At 41.4% G+C, this 19155-nt stretch overlaps 1 protein-coding gene across 2 annotated transcripts in view; it reads left to right on the top strand.

Annotated features, from left to right (window-relative positions):
* Nucleotides 1-664: 664 nt before the first annotated feature.
* The window catches only part of GYS2 (glycogen synthase 2), a 41707-nt gene continuing 23216 nt past the window's right edge, over nt 665-19155 (top strand). Inside the window, exons 1-5 of one of the 2 annotated variants that reach the window (XM_014262369.2) lie at nt 714-792; nt 933-1158; nt 9621-9802; nt 12313-12504; nt 12986-13171. In XM_014262369.2, the coding sequence (XP_014117844.1) occupies nt 1038-1158; nt 9621-9802; nt 12313-12504; nt 12986-13171 (681 nt within the window). In that variant the 5' untranslated portion in view covers nt 714-792; nt 933-1037. Of the gene's footprint in view, nt 1159-9620; nt 9803-12312; nt 12505-12985; nt 13172-19155 lie in introns of both variants that reach the window. The other variant, XM_005533874.3, reaches the window with a different exon arrangement.

Raw genomic sequence — 19155 nt, forward strand, 5'->3', positions numbered from 1 at the left:
GAGTTAGGGACTAGCATCTCTGTAGATGTGTGTTCACTGCTTGCTGCATCCCAGCTCTGTGCTGGAGAAGACAGGGGCATGCTGTGCCCTGACTAAGCTCCCTGGGTGGAGGACATGGGCCCAGAGGCCAGGAAAGACCTCTGGCATAGAACAAACAAACAAACAACAAAAAAAAAACCAACAAAAAAACCCAAAAAAACCCAACCGAACAACAAAAAAAAAAACCAGCTGGAAAATCAGGGACAGGAGTGAAAGGAGGGGCAGAGTGCATGCCAAAACAGGAGTAGTGCCTTTGTAGCTTTGTAAAAGCTGTCAGGGCTGCAGAGCTGCTAAAGCAGTCAACAGCTGGGGTAGAGTCCTGGGAACAGAGCTGGAGATAATTGTGGAGGTAGGAGATGAGGTAAACTTGGGCTCACAGACTGCCCAACTGAAAAAGAAGAGGTAACAGCATTTAGCCTGGCAAGGAACCCAAGAGCCATGGTGTAAAATGAGTCTCCTGTAACTCCTGCAGATGGCCAGCAGGTAGGAAAATTCCCTGTGTGTAAGGGGAGGGTGCATCTCGAGGGGAGGACTCAGGGGCTGGACTCAAATCAGGTGGTGAACTCAAAGTGTCCTCCCTGCTGGAGTTGGCTCAGGGCGGTGCTGACTTTACAACTGTCCAATGTCAACTGTTCCTGAAGTGTTGCTGGATACTGAATGCTGTGGCTCGGGAGCTCAAAACCATTTTTTACCTCCCTCTGAGAGAAGAAGAAGAAAGAGCTCTGCCCCCAAAACAGTCAAGACCTTTCTCAGGTCAGTCTTAAATTCTTACCTCCCCCAGCACCTGCTTCTCAAGCCCTGAGGATTTCACTGAGCCAATTTAATGCTGGTGGTCAGACAGTTTAAACCCATTAGCTCCCAGCTATCTGAATAATTTTCTCCTGGGCTGCCAGCACACAGACAGACTGCTCTAACCAGAACTGCAGAGCACTGCCACAGGACCTGGACCTTTGCTGACTGCTGTGGCCTGTGTGGTGAGCACTCAAGGGCTGACGAAAATGCCACTGGCGAGATCCTTGTCCATGACATCTCTGAATGGGCTTCCTCAGTGTGAGGATGAAGACATGCCCGTGGAGGATTTGTTGCTCTTTGAAATTTCCTGGGAAGTTACCAACAAAGGTTTGTACCACACTTGGGGGTTAGTATTGCTGTTTTCTCAGGAATGGAGGGAGGGATGAAGGGCTGGAGATGAAAGGCATTCAGAGGGAGATTGGAGAGGGCTGCAGAGCTGCTGGATTGGGAGAAGTGCAGATGTTTAATCGTGCATACTGAGTGTGGGCAGCACCTGCTTTTTTGTGTGGGATGGGCAGAGCCAGGATGTCTCTGTGTCCTTTTGTGTTCCACCAGCAGGGAGAGGGGGTTTGAACATCTAAGTGGTAAGTCTGAGTGTGCAGATATATATATTGCTTTGTACATACTTAGCTTTTGCCTTCCATGCAAATTCTCTTGGGAACGTCATGCATGGAAATGAGCTGTACAACAGAGATCAGATGCAGAGCAGTTTAGCAGCCCCCCTGTCAGCCTTCTAGAGCAGTGTGGAGAAGAGGCCAGGCCTGGAGGGGGTATAAACAAATAGAGCTGTGTTACAGCCACTGAACAAAACCCAGGGGTCAATGACCGGCAGCCTTTGTGTACGAGCTGAAACTCTTCTGGACTGCTCTTTGCAAACACAGGTGGTGCCAGACAGGGGCTTCATTTGTTCATTGGTTGCTGCTGGTCAGGCAAAGGGCATGCTGCTTATTGGGCAAAAATCCTCCTGCCTCTGTTTCCAATTCACTAGTCAAATCATCCCCTTTCGGGGATGTAGTTCTGTAAGCTTCCATTTTCACCACAAAAGTGAGTTAGTATTAGTAGGAGTAAATGATTGACCCCATGTGTGTTTTTCTCTTGGCAGGTAAATAGAGATTGTTCAGGAGAGGGGATCTGTAATTTGTTAAGAATTTAACTTTAAAGGGAAATGTGTGTGAGAGGATTGGGCAGTGCTGGGATTTATCCCCATGGGGAAACTGGAATTACTGTTCTGTGATAATTTCTGCTGGTTTATATTGCTCTTTTTAGGGTAGTGAGCCCTATTAATACCCAGAGGTGGGACAGAGCAGATTTGGCGGTTTGAATCCCTGTGGGCTTATTTTTCAGTAGCTTCAGCTGAGATTCTAGAGTTAATTTACTAAAGCCACAACTTGGAGCATGCAGCATTCACTTTTGCAGTGTGCATGATAAGTAAGGCTCTGGCAAGCAGATGGCAGCAGAAATCTAGGAAATTCAGGAGCTCCCACTAACTTCTCTGAACTCCACAGCATACATGTTTTCTGAGTCATCTGGACCCAGTGGTTGTAGATATCACACAAGACATTTAGGAAAAGGTAACCAAATTAGGTTTTCCCAGAGCATGTACAAAAGGTAGTGAATCATTTAATCACCCATGGAACTCTGTCTGACTTCACTGGAGCCAAATCAACTGACACAGCTAAAATTTACTATTTACATATTTAATGAGACAAAGTCAATTTTATCCAGTATGTTTAAAAGCAATGTGCCTTTGCTTACACCACTTTCCAAGCCCATATATTCAGACAGGGCTGAAGCAACATGGCATGGAAAACAATTTCTTCATTAGAATCTGACCTTGTACAAAGTTTCCATTAACCAACCTTGACATCTGTGCAAAACCCCTTTTATAAGCCTGTTTCAGCATATTTTTCAGGTAAATTCTTGATACTGAGGGTTTGGGGTTTTTTCCTCAATAGCAAAATATAGGGAGAGTCATCACAAAAGATATATAGGCTTAGGAAATAATAGCTTGTACTATATATTTCCTATCTCCTTTAGCAGGAGGAATTGTTTATTTGATGAAATAAGCTGACCACACAGAGATTTAGTTCTGCTGCATGTTATAGTGTTTGTGCTGCTGTATATGTTCCTAACATAGAGGGCAAGATAAACATTAGATACATGTATTGCCTGACAAGCTAATTTTGAGCATTTAAGATGAACGTTTCTTTCTTCCTTTCTGGCAATGCAAAGGTGTGTCAGAGGAGCTCAGGCTGAAGTTGGTTTGCATTTCTGAGGTGGTGTAAAGCTGCTGCTGCCCACAGGAGTAAATCTCAGCCTTTGTGTTTATTTTGTTTGCATCACCAGGTGCTTGGGTACATTTCCTCCTTGGCCAGGGCTGCTTCTTAGTAATCCCTCCATTTCTCTTGTGGCACTGACAATCAGGCTGAATTGTCCTCTTTCCTGTGAGGAAGATGATAGCAGAGCTCACAGGTGGATATCCATCCCCACACACTGTAACCAATGATCTTTACAGGTGTTGAGCTGAACCTCCTCAGAGCCAGAGGATGGTGAGGGGATTCTGCAAATTGAAGAATATCTGATTCTGGAGAGAGAGAGGGTCTTCATGTGCCTGGCTGCCCACAGGGAGCAGGCATTCCCTGGGATTTTCCTGATGGTGCTGGCTGTTACTGAGGCATGAGGTGCAGCTATAGGGAAGAACAAGATGGTTGTATGAACTCAGGGCTCTGAGATCTACAAGTATCCTTTATTTCCAGAGACTCATCTTTTCTGTGTCAGCAGCAGGAACAGAGAAGTTGTCTCTCCTTTTTTTAAATGTAGAGATCATTTAACACATGCTCTAATAAGGCAGAGTTTCTACTTCTCCATGTTTCCTTTTTGGATTTTCTGTCCTGGCTGCTGCCTCTGCTAAGTTACAACCTCTGACATGGAAAACATTGGCCTCTCAGTTACTGCTCTCACTCTTCTCTGTCTAGAGGAAGCAAAGATAAGGTAGCTGAAGGAGAAAATGGGAAATAAAAAAGGCTTATCTGCCAGTGCCACTGTCCCTCACCCTTCCCCCAAGTCACATGATAGAGAACTTGCCATCTGAACTAAACAAAGTATGGAAATCCTCCAGCATTGAAAGTGCTCTGCCAAAGAAATGAGAAATGTGCAGTTTGTTTTGTGAGATTTCCCTCACTTTAGTTGGCTTTTCACTGGTGGGCAAAACCCTGTGTAAAGTGGATCTACAGTGTTTCTGTGGCAGAAAGTGAAAAATGCAGGCAATGAAAGGTCCCAGTCCACTGCAGTGCTACAAATCGTGGGGGAGATCAGTATTTTTAACTCTTCCTTTCCTGCCTGGCCATCATGCTCTAGTAAAACCAGGTCTGGTCATACAGGAGTGAAAAAAAAGACTGGTTTCTTTCCTCCATGGCATAAAGATCAATAAGCACAGCAGCACAAAAGAAATGGCTACCAAGCTATGGAGATTTTGTGCCTGGATTTGTCTGTAGTGGATTTTCTGACACATTAGTTAGAAGGGCTGAGAATGTTCAAGATCTGCTCTTTTCTCTAGAAAGATGTCTTGAAAATAATTCCAGTGATATTTAGATTAGTACTCCTTGCTGTACCACTCACAGCTTTTAGATAGAAAGTAGAAAAATGCTTAAAAATGCTGGGCAAACAGCCAGCTTGTGTCATCATTCAGCTGGGAACAGCTTAGCTCAAGAGTCACTGGTAGATGAATCTCAAATGGTTTTTTTTTCCCATCATCATTGGAATGAAGACTGTGCTAAAAACAAAACTTGTTTCAGCTCTCCCTGGAGCAGAGATCTCAGTTCAGTTTCTTTGGTGAAAAACTGGACTCTTGGAAATTAAATCCTGCATCCACTGAAGTCAGTAGGACCAGCATTTAACCTCCTCTGTGTCTTCCTATGATGAAACTTCCTTGGGAGAAGGTGATTACTGTAATTTGTGACACAGCTGAAGTAACACCTTTTGGAGAGTGGGGATGTGCTGGCATAAACTTGGCATAAGCACAGCCTCAGAGCTCTGTGCATTTATAGAGTGGGGTGGAATATCAATGTCAAATCAATTCCAAATGAAATCCTGTGGACTGGGGATGATGCACACAGAAATAGCTTTTTGATTGTGGACATCTGTCATAAATTTCAGCGGTTCAATGTTATTTCAGAATATGTTTGGGATGTCAGTATTTCAAAGAATGTAGAGATCTGTCTCCTGAGGAGTCCCAGCTACAAACATAGCCCCAAAACCACAGGAAAAATATCTGCTGGCTGAAGATGCCAGTTGTTTTTCACCTGACACATTTTATAGCCTGATTTTATTAATGGCAGCTCAATAGACATAAATCAATCAATCAATCAAATTCCATTCAAATGTTAGAAACAAGTTAAATCCAAGTTTTTATCACACCTGTGCAGATCAAAGACAGTTTCTGAGGAGATGGGTGAAACAATTCATGTAATGAGTGACTGTGGCAGTGAAGTCAGTTTGAATCCTGAGCCTGGGCTCATGCTGCTCCCATGGATCCTGTGGCACTCATGGTTCTCATGGAAGCTTTAATGCCTTCCTAGTGATCTGGTCAGGACATAGCAAAGAAGCTGCAGAGCCCTGGAAGCATCCTGATCCTCTCTCTGTGTAGCAAAGGTGTGTGGGAAAGGATCAGTGATCATCTCCACTTATCTCTATCTCACTTCCATTGTTCACTGCCTACTTCTCTCCCTCATTTTTGGTTTCTGCTGCTCCTTCCCTCTGTCCTTCTGCAGTGTGGGGTGGGTAGCAGGACAAGCCCTAACTACTGCTTGGTTTTTAAATATACAAAAGAAATAATGCAACAGGACTTGAAACAATGAAAAAAGAAAATGCTGGAGTGGCGCAGAGAACTCCTTCAGACAAATTCATAGTAGTGTTAACATAGATAAAAAGACTTAGACTTTTAAAATAATTTTATAGAATATTTTCTGAGAAAGTATTTTGGTTTCATCTTCTATTTTTTAAAGAGGTCGGTAAAAAGAGGTCAAACTTCCCTTAAATTAACAAAATCCTTCTTTCCCAGATATCTTAGCTCCCCTTTCTGGGCCAGTTTATTTTTTTTCCCCTAAAAAAAAATAAATAAAAAAAAAAAAAATAAAAGAGAGGAAGAATGGAAAGGAGCTAGATGGGGGAAAGATTTGTTCTTGATTTCCTTTTCAACTTGATTTCGTTTATTGGTGGAAAAGTTAAGAGTGTGTTTTAAAAATAAATAATATAAATATATTTCTTTCAAGGATGTTTTAAAATCTAACTAAAACTTAATATGTTTGAATAAAGCATTTTGTTGAACATCAGAAAACTAAACTATTCCTGTAACAACATTTTACTGCTAATTCTCCTTAATCTGTGATATTCCAAAACAGTTCTTTTGTTCTGATCTCTACTGATTCTCTATCTGTTTCTCATTTTGTCATTCCTTGTTTGTTTTAACCCTGTTTCAAAGTACAAAACTTCAGAGGCAACATAGAGAAACTTGCAGCATTTTGGTATATCCCTGCTGTTTGGAAAGGTTTTCTGTTTGTAGCATGACCTAAAACAAATTAGAGAAGAAAAAGAAGGTTTACCAAATTGTTGAAGCAATTTGAGAATTCTGTGAGGTGAATATGTAAACCCCTACTTTGCTTTTCAGTAGGATATGTAATGTTTTGCTTACTGGCACAGGTATTTCCAGGGAATTCAATGCAACTGAGCATATAGAAACTATCTCTTAAAGATAGGTAATGTGTTCCTTGAGTTTGCTATGGAGAAGTGTAATTTCAAGTCAACACATTATTCTAGACGTTGCTCTGTTCTTCTCAAGATGTCTTTTTTAAGTTATACCCAACACTTCCTACATACATAGTTTCACTTGCAGTTTCCCTCCGCTGTCAATTAAACCTTATGCACAGACATGCTTTGTGAGTCATATTTCCACAGTAACAGGGAAGACAAAAGCAAGTCTGGGGGCCAGGTAACACTGCTTTTTTTATCACAATTACCTTCAGAGGGGTTTTAACAGCCTGTGGAATGCACTCTTTGGATTTTATCATAAGTACTTTTAATTGCATTTCAGGCAAACCAGGGCCCTGAAAAGTTTACCTTGCTGTGCAACAGATTTCCACAGCACAGCACACTCTCCATTCTTTCCCCCATAAGAGGTCTTCTATACATCTTTGGCCCTTTAAGGCACACAGGGATCCTAAGGAGAACCTTGTGGAAACAAACACTCAGATGCTGCCTGTGTGAAACAAAGATCCAGGCTCTAGCCAGCTCTGAGCTGCAGCTTCCTCATTTCTCTTCAGATCTGTGGCTGTGGAAACTCAGCTACATTGCTGTGGCAGTGTGCTTCAGGGGAGACAAAGAGTTAACATTGTCCCACCCCAAACCCCTTGTGAAGGACGGCCCAGGTGTTCTGATTGGGTTTGAGTCCCTGGGGGTTTCTCCCTTGTTGTGTTTCTAGTGGTCCCTGACCCTGAACTCCACCCTCAAGGGTGGAGACCCTTGGGAGTTCTGTCCCTGCTGTGCCTCTGTTCGGGGCTCTCTGTTCTGGATCTGAGTTTGTTCCAATGCTGAATAAATGGTTTCATGAACTGGGAGCCCGTCTTGTTGGTGTTCCATGCTGGTCCCCGGAACCCTGCAGCTTCCCTGGACGAGATCCCAAGATTGCGGAATGCAACACATTGCCAATCCCAGTGTTGAACCCCTTGCAATATGGAAGAGGCTGCTCCATGCTCCTGGGATTGGGGAAGGAGCTTTTGCTTCACTCTAGGCATGCACAGCTTTATCATGATATTTAGTGTCTTTCATCTTGCAAGTCATATTTCCTCTTTTTTCCTGGATCACCAGGCTGCTCTGCACTGAAGTCTTCCCTCATTCTAAGTTCTGTATCCCTGCCAATTCAAACCAGCCAGTTTCATGAGTAAGATTTCTACCGAGCCTCATATTTATTCATTTTGGATTGAAGCCCCTTATGCTCCTATGATGAATTTACCACCCTAAAAAACAGATGTATCATCGTAACTATTGCTTTATTGCTTTCTTTTTATTGCTTTTTTTATTGCTTTCTGGTCCTGCTGAAGGGGAGAGTAATAGTCTTACACATAGGTTTCCTTCTGCAGTTCCGTGTCTACATGACATGAAACTCTTGAACTGACAGCTTGATTTAGGAAGAGACATCTGTAAAATTATTGTCTTCTTAGGTCTTGAATTATTAAGGGTAATAATTTATTGTACTAATTCTGCTCAGCAAGCTGGTACATTGGAACTGCATTTTTTTTTCTCTTTGTAAATACCTAGAATCTTGAGACATGAAAATATTAAGACTAGAAATCTTTGCAGCATTCAGAACAAATGGGATATTTGTAGAGAAAAAGCATTTAAGTGAACAATTTCTTTTCTAGGAGAATAATTAAAACTGTAGTTCTGTCATTTGGCTCCTCAGGGCTGCAAGACACCAGGCTTTGCCGAAGGCTTTCTGTAGTTGTCAGGGGATACATTTTAATTAATCTGGGAACTAATCTCCCAAAGTGCTGAGCAACTTCAGCTGCCGTGTTGTACATACCAGTGGCAGATTTTTAAGAAGAATTAGGTAACTTCTCAAAGTTTTAAATTCAATTGGATGTGGTGCATTGGCACCTCTGAATATCCCAATAGCTTTAAAAGGGTGAGCCTAGAGTGCCAGCTCTCAATCCCTGGCAGCTTTCTGTGCTGACTCCATAGGCAATTTTGATGTCACTGCTGGAAGCTTCAGCACCATCTCCTTCCCTGGAGCCAAGTATTTCCAAAGCTTCGTATTCAGTGGAGGAAGAAAATTTTATGTAGGTGCACCAATCCTTTCTGTAGTGTTTCTTTTGCTCTTTGTACCTGTTGAGCTCCCTCTCTCTCACCTTGCTGGAGCTACACTCATTGTCTCTGGTGTGCAGCAGCTGCTTGGCTTCAGGTTTTCTTTTTCCTTGCCATCCCTCTCCCTTGCTGGATTCAAGCATCCCCTATTGTTCTTCTGACTTGGTGGTGGTGCAGTGTCCACTGCCTGGCACCCTGGGGACTGTGGCGAAGGGAAGTTTGCCCTGCCAGTGCATGAATTCCAGGGCTGGCTGTGGAAAACTGTGAGGAGGAGCAGCTAAGGGACTCTTGCACACCATCTGCAATGCTGGATAGATCTGTATTGACTTGGCAAGGGATGCTGCTGGATTCTCTTAAACATTTGAATGCTGCATTTGTTTTTAAAGCAAACAATATTTTGGTGAAAGATGCTACAGACATTTATATTGTCAGTGTAGGCTACATTCCCTCCAACTTTAACAGCTCTTCAAGACTGATAATGGAAGACTCCTTATGCTTTAAGGATATTGGTTTAAGTCCATTTTATAGCCAATAGTCAATGAAATCCATCAGTTCCTCAACTTCTCTTAGTGATTTGTGTCAAACAAGCACAGTTCTTACCACGTGATGAAAAATAGGTTTGAAAATTATAACTGTGCCAATAAAACAAAAGCAGAAGGCTGTGCTTGGGATGCAGCAGAATCAAGATTAGACATGGGAGAGTGGAAGTATGAGGCCCAGGATTTTAATCTCTCAACTGAACTGTGAAGTTCTGATATCATTTAAGAGACTGAACTTCCATTTATTTGGTAGAGGCTGGATTTCAATTAAAACCTACATGTGTGAAGGGATTTAACTAGCAGTGTATCTGATCCACAGGTGGGTTGGACCTTAGTACAGAGATCTGTGGCCTGTGCCCCTTTCTAATTTTTGTTCTTTGTGATCTTTTGCAGTGGGAGGCATTTACACTGTGATCCAGACAAAAGCCAAAACTACAGCAGATGAATGGGGCGAAAACTATTTCCTGATTGGCCCCTATTTTGAGCAGAATGTGAAGACTCAGGTGGAATTCTCTGAACCTCCAAACCCTGCAGTTAAGAAGGCAATGGACACCATGAAAAGCCAAGGGTGTCAGGTAAATCAGATGTGCTGCTGCTTCCCAGGGCAACAAATCTGACTCTGAGAAGATTAAAGTTTGGGTTAATGCTCTTGTCGTTCCACTTGACACAGCAGTCCTGGGCAATGTCACAACGGGAAAGGCTTGGAATCCACTGTTAGAACAGCAGAGTCAATTCATTAAAGGTTATTTTTGAGGAAGAACCGGTTCATCCAATTATGGGTTTTAACAGTCATTTATCTGCAAGCTGCTTAATTGGATTAATGACTTATTTATCTGGTCTCTAAGTATGGTGAGATTTTAGTAGATATAATATGACCTTACTTTGAGCCTTTACATTTCACATTCTTGCAAAGGAATGAGAAGAGTGTTCCATTAGCTCTCAGTTTTTCTAATGAAGCATAATGTTGAGCTGAAAACCAGAAAAGGACTTGAGAAAAGAACTGAGGTGACAAAGAATCGACTTCCTCAGTTCAGTGCAACCAGCTGTCAGTTCCCTGGGAAGAGAGGTTAAACCACGACACAAGAAGTGGATTCATCTCTCTTCCAACATGATTTTTAACCAGTGTTTTCTGTGTGATCTCATAGCCTTCCTGAGACTTGGTTTCTCCAACAATAAAGTAGGAATAAACTTCTTCCTGTAAAGATTATTTGCTAAAAGAAATAGATTATCTGCTGTGTTGGTGGGAAATGATTAAAGCGGCAAGCAGCTTTGGTTACCTGAAAATGAGTGGAAGATAACTCATGCTAAATTTGCCCTCCTTTCTTTAAGTCCTTATCAGAGATGTAGAACTCGCCTGCACTCTGACTGTGTTGAGTCCCTCAGAGATGCCTGTTTGCAGGAGGAAAAATTGTCCGCTCATTATGCGTACTGAACAGATGTGGAGAGCATCGAGAGGCAGCAGCAGGGAAATGTTCTTAGCGTTGCTGAGGGGATTGACATACTTCACTGTAGAAATTCCTAAAGGTCTTGAGCTGCTGCTAGCTGTGGCACTGGCAATGTGTTGTCTCCCTTTGTAAGTGCAGTTGTGCTGTTCTTAGGATCTAATGCCCTGTTTTGCAGATGTTTCTTGTTGAATGAGTGTGTGCCACAGCTTGAGAGAGTGTCAAGTGACATGATGCTTGCATTGTACAGGCTCAAACTGAAAGGTCCAATTTCCCATTTCTTATCTTTTTCAGATTTTCACAGGTGATTGATCAAGTTTTCAGTGTTGCCTCTGTAACATTCCTTTGTCTGGAAAATGGCTAAAGACTTCTACGGCAGATTGATTGCAATGCTTTATATTTTTCCAGCAATGCATCCAATTTAATCAGCCGCCTCTGCCAGCCCAACATGTGTATGGTGCTGCTGGAGTATTCATATACAGCAGCAAATCTGTCCCAGGGACGTCAAATACAGCTTTGACCTCCAATAATGACGCTCTCGTTTCCAGGAGCTGCACTTATCCTATTAACATTTATGTCTGGATTTTGCTTATGCATCACAATGGATGGTTTTAAACCAGGGGACCTAGGAATTCTTCCAAACTTCTCAGGTCAGGTGTGTTCCTTGCCATGACCTGACCCCGTATTTAGATGAAGTCTGGGTTCCATTCATTTTCCTGAACAGCAAATCTGGAGAGTCTGAAATAAATACATGAGGAGCAAAAAGGAGCAAACCTGTCTTTGTTATGACTTGTACTTTTTGTGAAAACAGGCCAAGGGCTTTTCTCTTTTTTGTTTTCAAGACCTGACCTCTCTTCAGCTCATTGTAGCATCAGGGCTGGGTTCAACCCCTGAGGTCCCAGCTGTTTTGATGGCAGATTTAATGTGAAATAATTTGACTTTGCAGACTGTAGTGTGGGCCCAGCTGGGCTGGGCAGGCCGGTGAGGGCAGTGAAGTTGTAAATATTCTTAGAAATGTTTAACTATACCAATGGAGACAAAGCAGGAAAGCTGCATTTTTAGCCTGAAGTGATTTTAGGTATTGAAATACTTTCTGATAGATCCTTCCACTCTTCCAAATGGAAGTGGAATCCTTCCCTCCTGTGCTGCTTCTGGGGAAGAAGGAAGAAATGACATGGTAGATACAGGCGCCAAAATACAGCAGTCCTACAAAACCTCTCCCCAGTAATCAGGCATAAATAGCAAAAGACTGGAGACATATATGAGTGAAAGAAAATAATAATTTTAAAATAAGAACAGAAGTATCATAGATGCTTCAATAAGAAGACCTTATTATTCAAGCAAGTGCAGTCTTCCTAACCATTTCTTTTCTTTTATGGAAAAGAAGTTAATACTGCAATGAAAATCTGAAATTAAAGTCTTAAAAGTAGAATGTTCCTAAAGATTATAGTTTCCTTTGTTTCAGTATTACTCCATGTATTTTACTAGGAAAACTGCAAGTCCTGAGTGTGTAGGACTGTGAACACATATTCTTTGTGTGAAATACTTCAGATTTGATGGATGAAGATCATTGTGCTAACTGGCCTTTACATTCACTTTAACATTTTCTTTCTGTCGTTCTTATCCTTTCCTCCTTTCCACAGGTCTTTTTTGGAAGATGGCTGATAGAGGGCAGCCCATATGTCTTACTGTTTGATATAGGATCAGCAGCTTGGAACCTGGACAAGTGGAAAGGTGAATTTTGGGAAGTCAGCAACATAGGAATCCCTTTTCAGGACCGAGAAGCCAACGATGCTGTGATTTTTGGATCATTAACAGCCTGGTTTTTGAAAGAGGTACAGTTTTTAAATCTAGAGACTTGCAGACCAAAACTGGCTTTGGGATGTGGTTCCTAGTCTCCAGTTTGAAAACTAAGGTTTTTAGGAAGTTGATCTTAATGTAGATCAAATTGTATTTAAAACTTAAATGTTAAGTGGTCATTTAAGTACATTTTTCTAGAGGAAGGGCAGTGGGGCTGCCCAGTGCAGAGTCTGAGTGACTGTGCTTGCCAGAACCCTCAAAAACTCTAGAAAGGAGTCTGTTCTGAGGCACTAGAGAGGCACACATTTTTCTTGTGCTAAGGATTAGGGCTGTTGGAAATCAAGGCACATGACCACTTAAAATGGTACTGTTTTGTTACAAGAAGAAAAGCAAGCACACAGAAGGCTTCACAAAAAAAACCCAAAACAAACAAACAAAAACCAAAATAAAAAAAAATCTGAGGCTGGGATGATGGACAGGATGATGCATGTTTTCTATATTTCTTTCTATTTTCAGCTTTCCTGTCAGTTTGATGAGAAGCCCAATGTAATTGCCCATTTCCATGAGTGGCAGGCAGGAGTGGGTTTAATCCTGTCTCGATCACAGAAACTCCCTGTCGCCACAATTTTTACTACCCATGCAACTCTGCTAGGGAGATACTTGTGTGCAGCCAGTATTGACTTTTACAACAACCTGGACCAGGTAAGAGACATTTTTCTCATTCTTCTCTGTTTATTTTTAGCTAATCATCTCCTGGCTCCCTTTCTGTTTACTGTGTTACACCATTTATTGAATTTTCTGTCTTGTGTGTGATCACTTATGACTGACCCACAGCTGGTTGTTGATTCCAGAGCACAAGAAATGGTATTTGTAAGATCATGAGGTGTCTAGGCATGAGTGCCCTTGTGTCATCTGACAGGTCTGAAAGCTCAGTGGAAACTAGTAAAACCTATTCAACCCTAGACAACATCTGACCCTTCAGGTGCAGCCTCACAACACTCTTCCTTAATGTAACACAGTAGAAAAAATAACCAGTAGCCCTCCTCTTGCGAAAAGTTGTGGAGGATGATGGCTGCTTTTTTTCCCCCCAGCTTGCTTCTTAATTTTCACAAACCATAATCAGTCCTAATTTCAAGCATTTCAGGTTCAGCCTAATTTGTAACTGGCAAATGTAGGAAATATTTTCTGGTCCAAAAGACCCATATGTATTTCTTGGAATCTGTGTAAACTCTCTATTGGTTTTGATTTTCACTGTTCTCTTTCCACTCAAAGCATAGCACAAACCAATGTTTCGAGGACCCAAATGTTTTTAGCACTGCCATCTTTGGGGTACTTTGCATGATCTGGAATTTCTTACATGGTCACAGACAAACCTGAATTCAAGAGGCTTTTCCATTCCAGCACTTAGTGAATGTAGAGGTAGATGAAAGAACCACGTTGTTCAGGCACTTCCTTAGCTAAGATCGGTGAAGAGAATTACATCGTTGGTAATTTTCAGTTGGATGTTTGAAGCTTGACACTTTGGGGAACTGTCTTTCAAAGACAAGGCCTAAGCAGTTGTGTACTGCTGGCCTGATTCAGGAACAGAAAATCATGGAATCGTGGAATGGTTTGTTTTGTTTGGTAAACATCACTTCATTCCAACCCTTGCCATGGGCAGGGACACCTTCCACTATCCCAGCTTGCTCAGGGCCCCATCCAACCTGGCCTTGGACACTGCCAGCGATGGGGCAGCCACAGCTTCTCTGGACAACCTGTGCCAGGGCCTCACCACCCTCTCAGGAAAAATTTCTTCCTTGTATCCAATCTAAACTTTCTCTCTGTCACTGTGAAGTCATTGCCCCTTGTCCTGTCACTCCAGGCCCTTGTAAATCATCTCTACTAGTCTCCTAAGCTAGTTATGGTTGTTAGGTACATTAATAAGGCAGCATGAATATCACGGTCCTGCTGTGGAGGAGTCCAGACATTCCTGCTCCCTCATTGTCTCTTTATGTATATATATGCATAATATAGAATGGTTTGTTCTGATTCTGGTTAATTCAGTGAGCTGCAAGCAGTCTGGAAAGTAGACTTTATTTTCTCAAAGCAACTGTTTTTTCTCTTCATGATGAATTTGGGGGCCTCACCCTTGTTCGTGTACTCAAAAGAAAAGTTAATGATCTCACATCTTAGTGACCCTGCAGACTTTAATATATTTATAAACTAGCCACAGTATTAATACATTTTCTTCTGTTTATATGTTACATGGACACCTTTATGTGTAGAGGCACTATCTGTCCAAAGCCCCACAAATCCCATTGGTAACCATCAGCTATGTCACAAATACAGAAATGTCTATTCAGATTTTATTCTAAGAATATGTGGAATGAAAAATAAGTATCAATTTCAGATATTTTTCTAAATTGCTGTAAATAATATTTAAGGGAAGAAAACAGTGGATTTCTAGGCTGTAATGCTTTATACCCTCTGTTGGTTGACATTTAAAGGTACTAATAGAGGAAATTATATCAAGCTGTTATACCATTGTTTAATATTTCTATAGGATGCTAAAACTCTTCCTGGAAAAGTTAACTGAGGACTTCTTTGGCTGTGAAAAGATCACCTTGGCCCAAAATTCAGTTGAGACACAAGAAGCTGATCTCGAATACTATAATTAAATAACAGAGAGCTAGATCTTCAGACATATTCTTGTTGTTGCCTTCTAGCAGCAAGCTATTTAGGTCAAACAAGCAATTTGTCAGTGAAGAAGATTCTTTTAGGGCTTCCTAATGTTTAATCTTTGGAGGAAGCAATATTTTTTAGAGCATTTCATTCCCTCCCACCCTAAAGTAAAATAGCTGGGTTTCCTGTTGTAGTGCTATTGCATAAATGTTTTCCTTTGAAGTATAATTAAGTTCTCAGATTTGACCAGTGTTTCACAGCTAGAACACAGTTCCCACCAGGCAGCAGCTGAGATTGGGGGAAAGATGCAGCTGCAGGATGTGTTGTGGCAGAAGTCACAGAAAAATGCCTGCAGCACAGATTGAAAGTGCATGGCCTTATTGTGCCTAGACACAATCAGGCATGTACAGCTCATACGGAGAAAAGAGGAAACCTCATATCTTTGTTTCGGCTCCCCAGCACAGTCCCCAAATTGCTGAGTTAGGGTGCCTGGTAGACAGTTCTACATCACCCACACAGTGCAGGACTCTCCCACTGCACTGTCAAACCATCCTCACAGAGAAGCAGGGCTAGAAGATGTAAGATCAGTAGAGTCCTGAACTGTACACTACCAAAACTCCCTGTTTCATGAGCTGAGGGCACATGTCAGTATGTAGGCTGCAAAGCCAGTCAGCCTAGTAGAGGAGAGCAGTGGATGGCTGGAAGATGGGAGGGTGCATTAGAGATGTAAGACTGTAATGTTCTGTGAGTCCTGACCTCTTCCTGAGCCATCTGCTCTTTGCCTCAGTCAGAGATGGGATCCTGGTTCTTAAGGCAGCATTACAGCTTAGCAACTAGACATGGCACTCAGGGCTGTGCCTTAATTGACAAGGTGGTGATCAGTCAAAGGTTGGACTCAGTGATCTTTGAGGTCTTTTCAAACCTTAATGATTCTGTGATTAAAGTTTGAGCTTATACAATTCCTATATTCTTACAGTTTTAACTCAGTTCATCTGGACTGGCTGCAATTTATCTGCCTCTGCTCCAGTGAGAACCTGGGTGTTAAACTCTTAGCAGGTGCTCAGGAGCACAGTGACCACCAGAAGTAATGCTGTTGTGTTACTATTTAGTGCATATTTTAGTACCTAGATTCACATTTAATTCACTCCCATCCTGGAGAAAGGAAGGGAGGGAAAACCAAAAGAGCAAAACAGGGGGTGACATGTGCAGTAACTGTCAGTGTCTTTACTTCTATTTACTTTTAATTATTTGAAGAACCCTGGGTAGATGACTGGGCTAGGAACTGCTCACTAAACCTATGGGTTACTGGCTTGAACTCTTGCAAACTCAACTCTTCCTAATTTCAATAACAAGAAGGGTTTGTTATGAGTTTAATTCCCAAAAGAAGTTTAAGAACTTTTGTATGTCTAAATAATCCAACCAAAAGAGCATTTTCCCATTGTCTCCATTTCCAGTGTAACTTTTACATTAGATTTCTTTTTTGCCAAGATCAACTGAACCAAAATTGCTAAAAGTTAGGAATTTCTCTGAAAAAAATCTCTAAGTCTGTGGAGCCTTTCTGTCTTCAGGAAGAATTGGCTTCTTAGCTGAAGATTGAGAATATTAATCTGTTATTGTTTTCCCCATTGTTTAAAGGGACTGATTTAGGTTTTTGTTTGTTTTGCATGGGGATTTTTTAGTATCCTTTCATCTCTTTAGAGTTTTAAATAGACCAGCACCTTTCATAAATTGACTGAGACACTGATGATTCAGACAAGTTCCTAGGTGAATAGACAGCTAATTTTGGGAAATTATTTAACCTGGAATTTCATCTTAGAGGTCATCATCTGAAATGATTTTTGGGACTACTGGTCTGGCATCATGAGAAATTTGTATGCTTCAGCCTCTGATGCTTCTTACTAAAAAAACACTTTGAGTTTAATGGGAAAAGTGTTCTAAGAAGAAGGAAAAAAAGGTTAGTCATAGTCTTCATTGCCTTTTTCCTTAGGTTGACTTGCTGATGTGTAACACTTCCGTTTAGAACTTGGAACATTTTCATTCAGCTCACGAAGGTGCAGCTGAATCCCATTTGCAAAGTGGTGGAAAATCCTGTCCCAAGAAGCGTAAAGCAAAAAGTACTAAAAATCCCAATTAAAATGAATAGTCAAGAGCTTTTTTGCTGACAGTATCTCACTCCAGTTAGCGTGGTACTGTCCAGTTTGTCACCGTGCTCGCTGTTACACAGAGCTAATCCACTTTGTCAGCAGAACAGCTGATGGAAATCTGATTTAAGCCAGGAAGTGTAAATTTCATTCTCTTTGGCCTGGCAGAGCTATACCAGAATGAAAATTCTCTTTGCACAAGGCAACAGTAATTTGGCGGTAAAATTGATGTAAACTGGATTTTAAAGGAGACAGTGGCAGTCAGTGAGATTATGCTGGAAGCAAAAATGTTTCCATTCTACCTTTTAGTAGTTAAGAAATTTGAACTTCAAACCTGTTCCCTGGTCCTGCAGAATCACTTTGAACTTGAGTGTACCACTGTTTTAAAAGACCAAGAGAGATTATTTCATTCTCTGTTTAAAATCCTCATGCATCAAACCTGTACCTTTTAATTGAATTACAAGATATTTACAGCTATATTATCCACTCTTGAGGTAAGGTTTAAATGGTGAGGGTAGTCTGTATTATTTCTGCAAAGGTGTTGTAATGGGGTTTTTTAGGAAAATTACATCTATTAATTCCAGTTTGAATTTATATTTGTTTAACTTCTGTTGGTTTTCCCATACTTTTTTTTTCTTTAGGAGACCATAGTCTAATATCAGTATCTAGAGATTCTTTGCAAACTGTGACAAATAATTTGTCTTTCTTTTAGACAAGTATTTAGATAGCTAACATAGTCCTTCCTCCTTTTCCACTCTCAAATGATTCTTGTACTTTGGAAACACTTTGCAATTTGTCTTTATAATTTTGAAGTAGGAATGGCTGATTTGGATTTACTACTTCAGTGACTGTTTCCAGAAGAAACATTGCTGCTTAATATTCACTTGTTTTTCATTAAAAGTTCATCTTAGCTGTCTTAAACAGAATGTCATGCTGGGAGGCTCAGTGATTACCTGCTGTGCCCCCTAACATGTTAAATCTTAAGACATGAATGAGATGTTATGCTCATTACATGAATCCATAGAAAAGGCAGAAATGACCAGAAATTTTCCCTCAGAATTGCATTGCAGAAAATGCAAATTTTGCTCCAAAGCATTACACCTTTGGAATATCTTCTTCTTTTGCTTTGAAATTAGAGTGGCCTTATAAAGCAGTCATTTCACCTTCTAATCCTTGCCATCTTGTAAATTCTAACAATCTGCTTGGTTTCTATCAGTCAGGGAAGAGGATACTCCAATAAATTTATGGGGAAGTGGATGTCAAAGTTGTTGGTCTTTAAATATCACTGAAATGGTGGGACTCAAGGATCTGAAGAGCCTCTTCTACCCTAAAGGGTTCTGTAAGCTGTTCATCTGACTTAGATTTTTTTTCTCTTGATGCAGCTGTGATCTGTGGCTTTGCTAGTGTTCCCGTTTGCTGATAACAGCAAACAAACAAAAGCAGGCGTGATGCACTTCACGGGTATCTCGTGTCACTCTGGCTGAACATGAAGGATATAGAACAGAGTTCACAGGTGCCTGATCTGGGCTGGACAGAGAGCAGGGCTTGGTGTTGAGCAGGAACATTGGGTTGGGGGTGAGGAGCTGCCCTGGTGTCCTGCTGGTTTCAGCATATTGTTCCATGCCCCACAGCACCTCTAACTCTGGAGATTGTCAGAGCAGGCTCAGCTGTCTTTGCACAGGACTAGGTGGGTTAAATTTGTCACCTGCACTGTCTCGTCATTTAATTTTAATTTAACCTGCCCTTCAACTTTGCTAAGGCTCTTTGCTGAAGTCGCTTGTCTAGCCTGCTCAGAAGTGCACAGTTCTTACTCCACGCTGAGATCAAAAGTCAAGGTCTTGATTTACTGATTGGTGCTGGAAGCTGCTGGAGAGTGAGAGCAAA

Source organism: Pseudopodoces humilis, chromosome 5, assembly GCF_049639895.1.
Source record: "Pseudopodoces humilis isolate 2021_Gansu_Grassland_sample_001 chromosome 5, ASM4963989v1, whole genome shotgun sequence".
In the NCBI taxonomy this organism is placed as follows: domain Eukaryota; kingdom Metazoa; phylum Chordata; class Aves; order Passeriformes; family Paridae; genus Pseudopodoces; species Pseudopodoces humilis.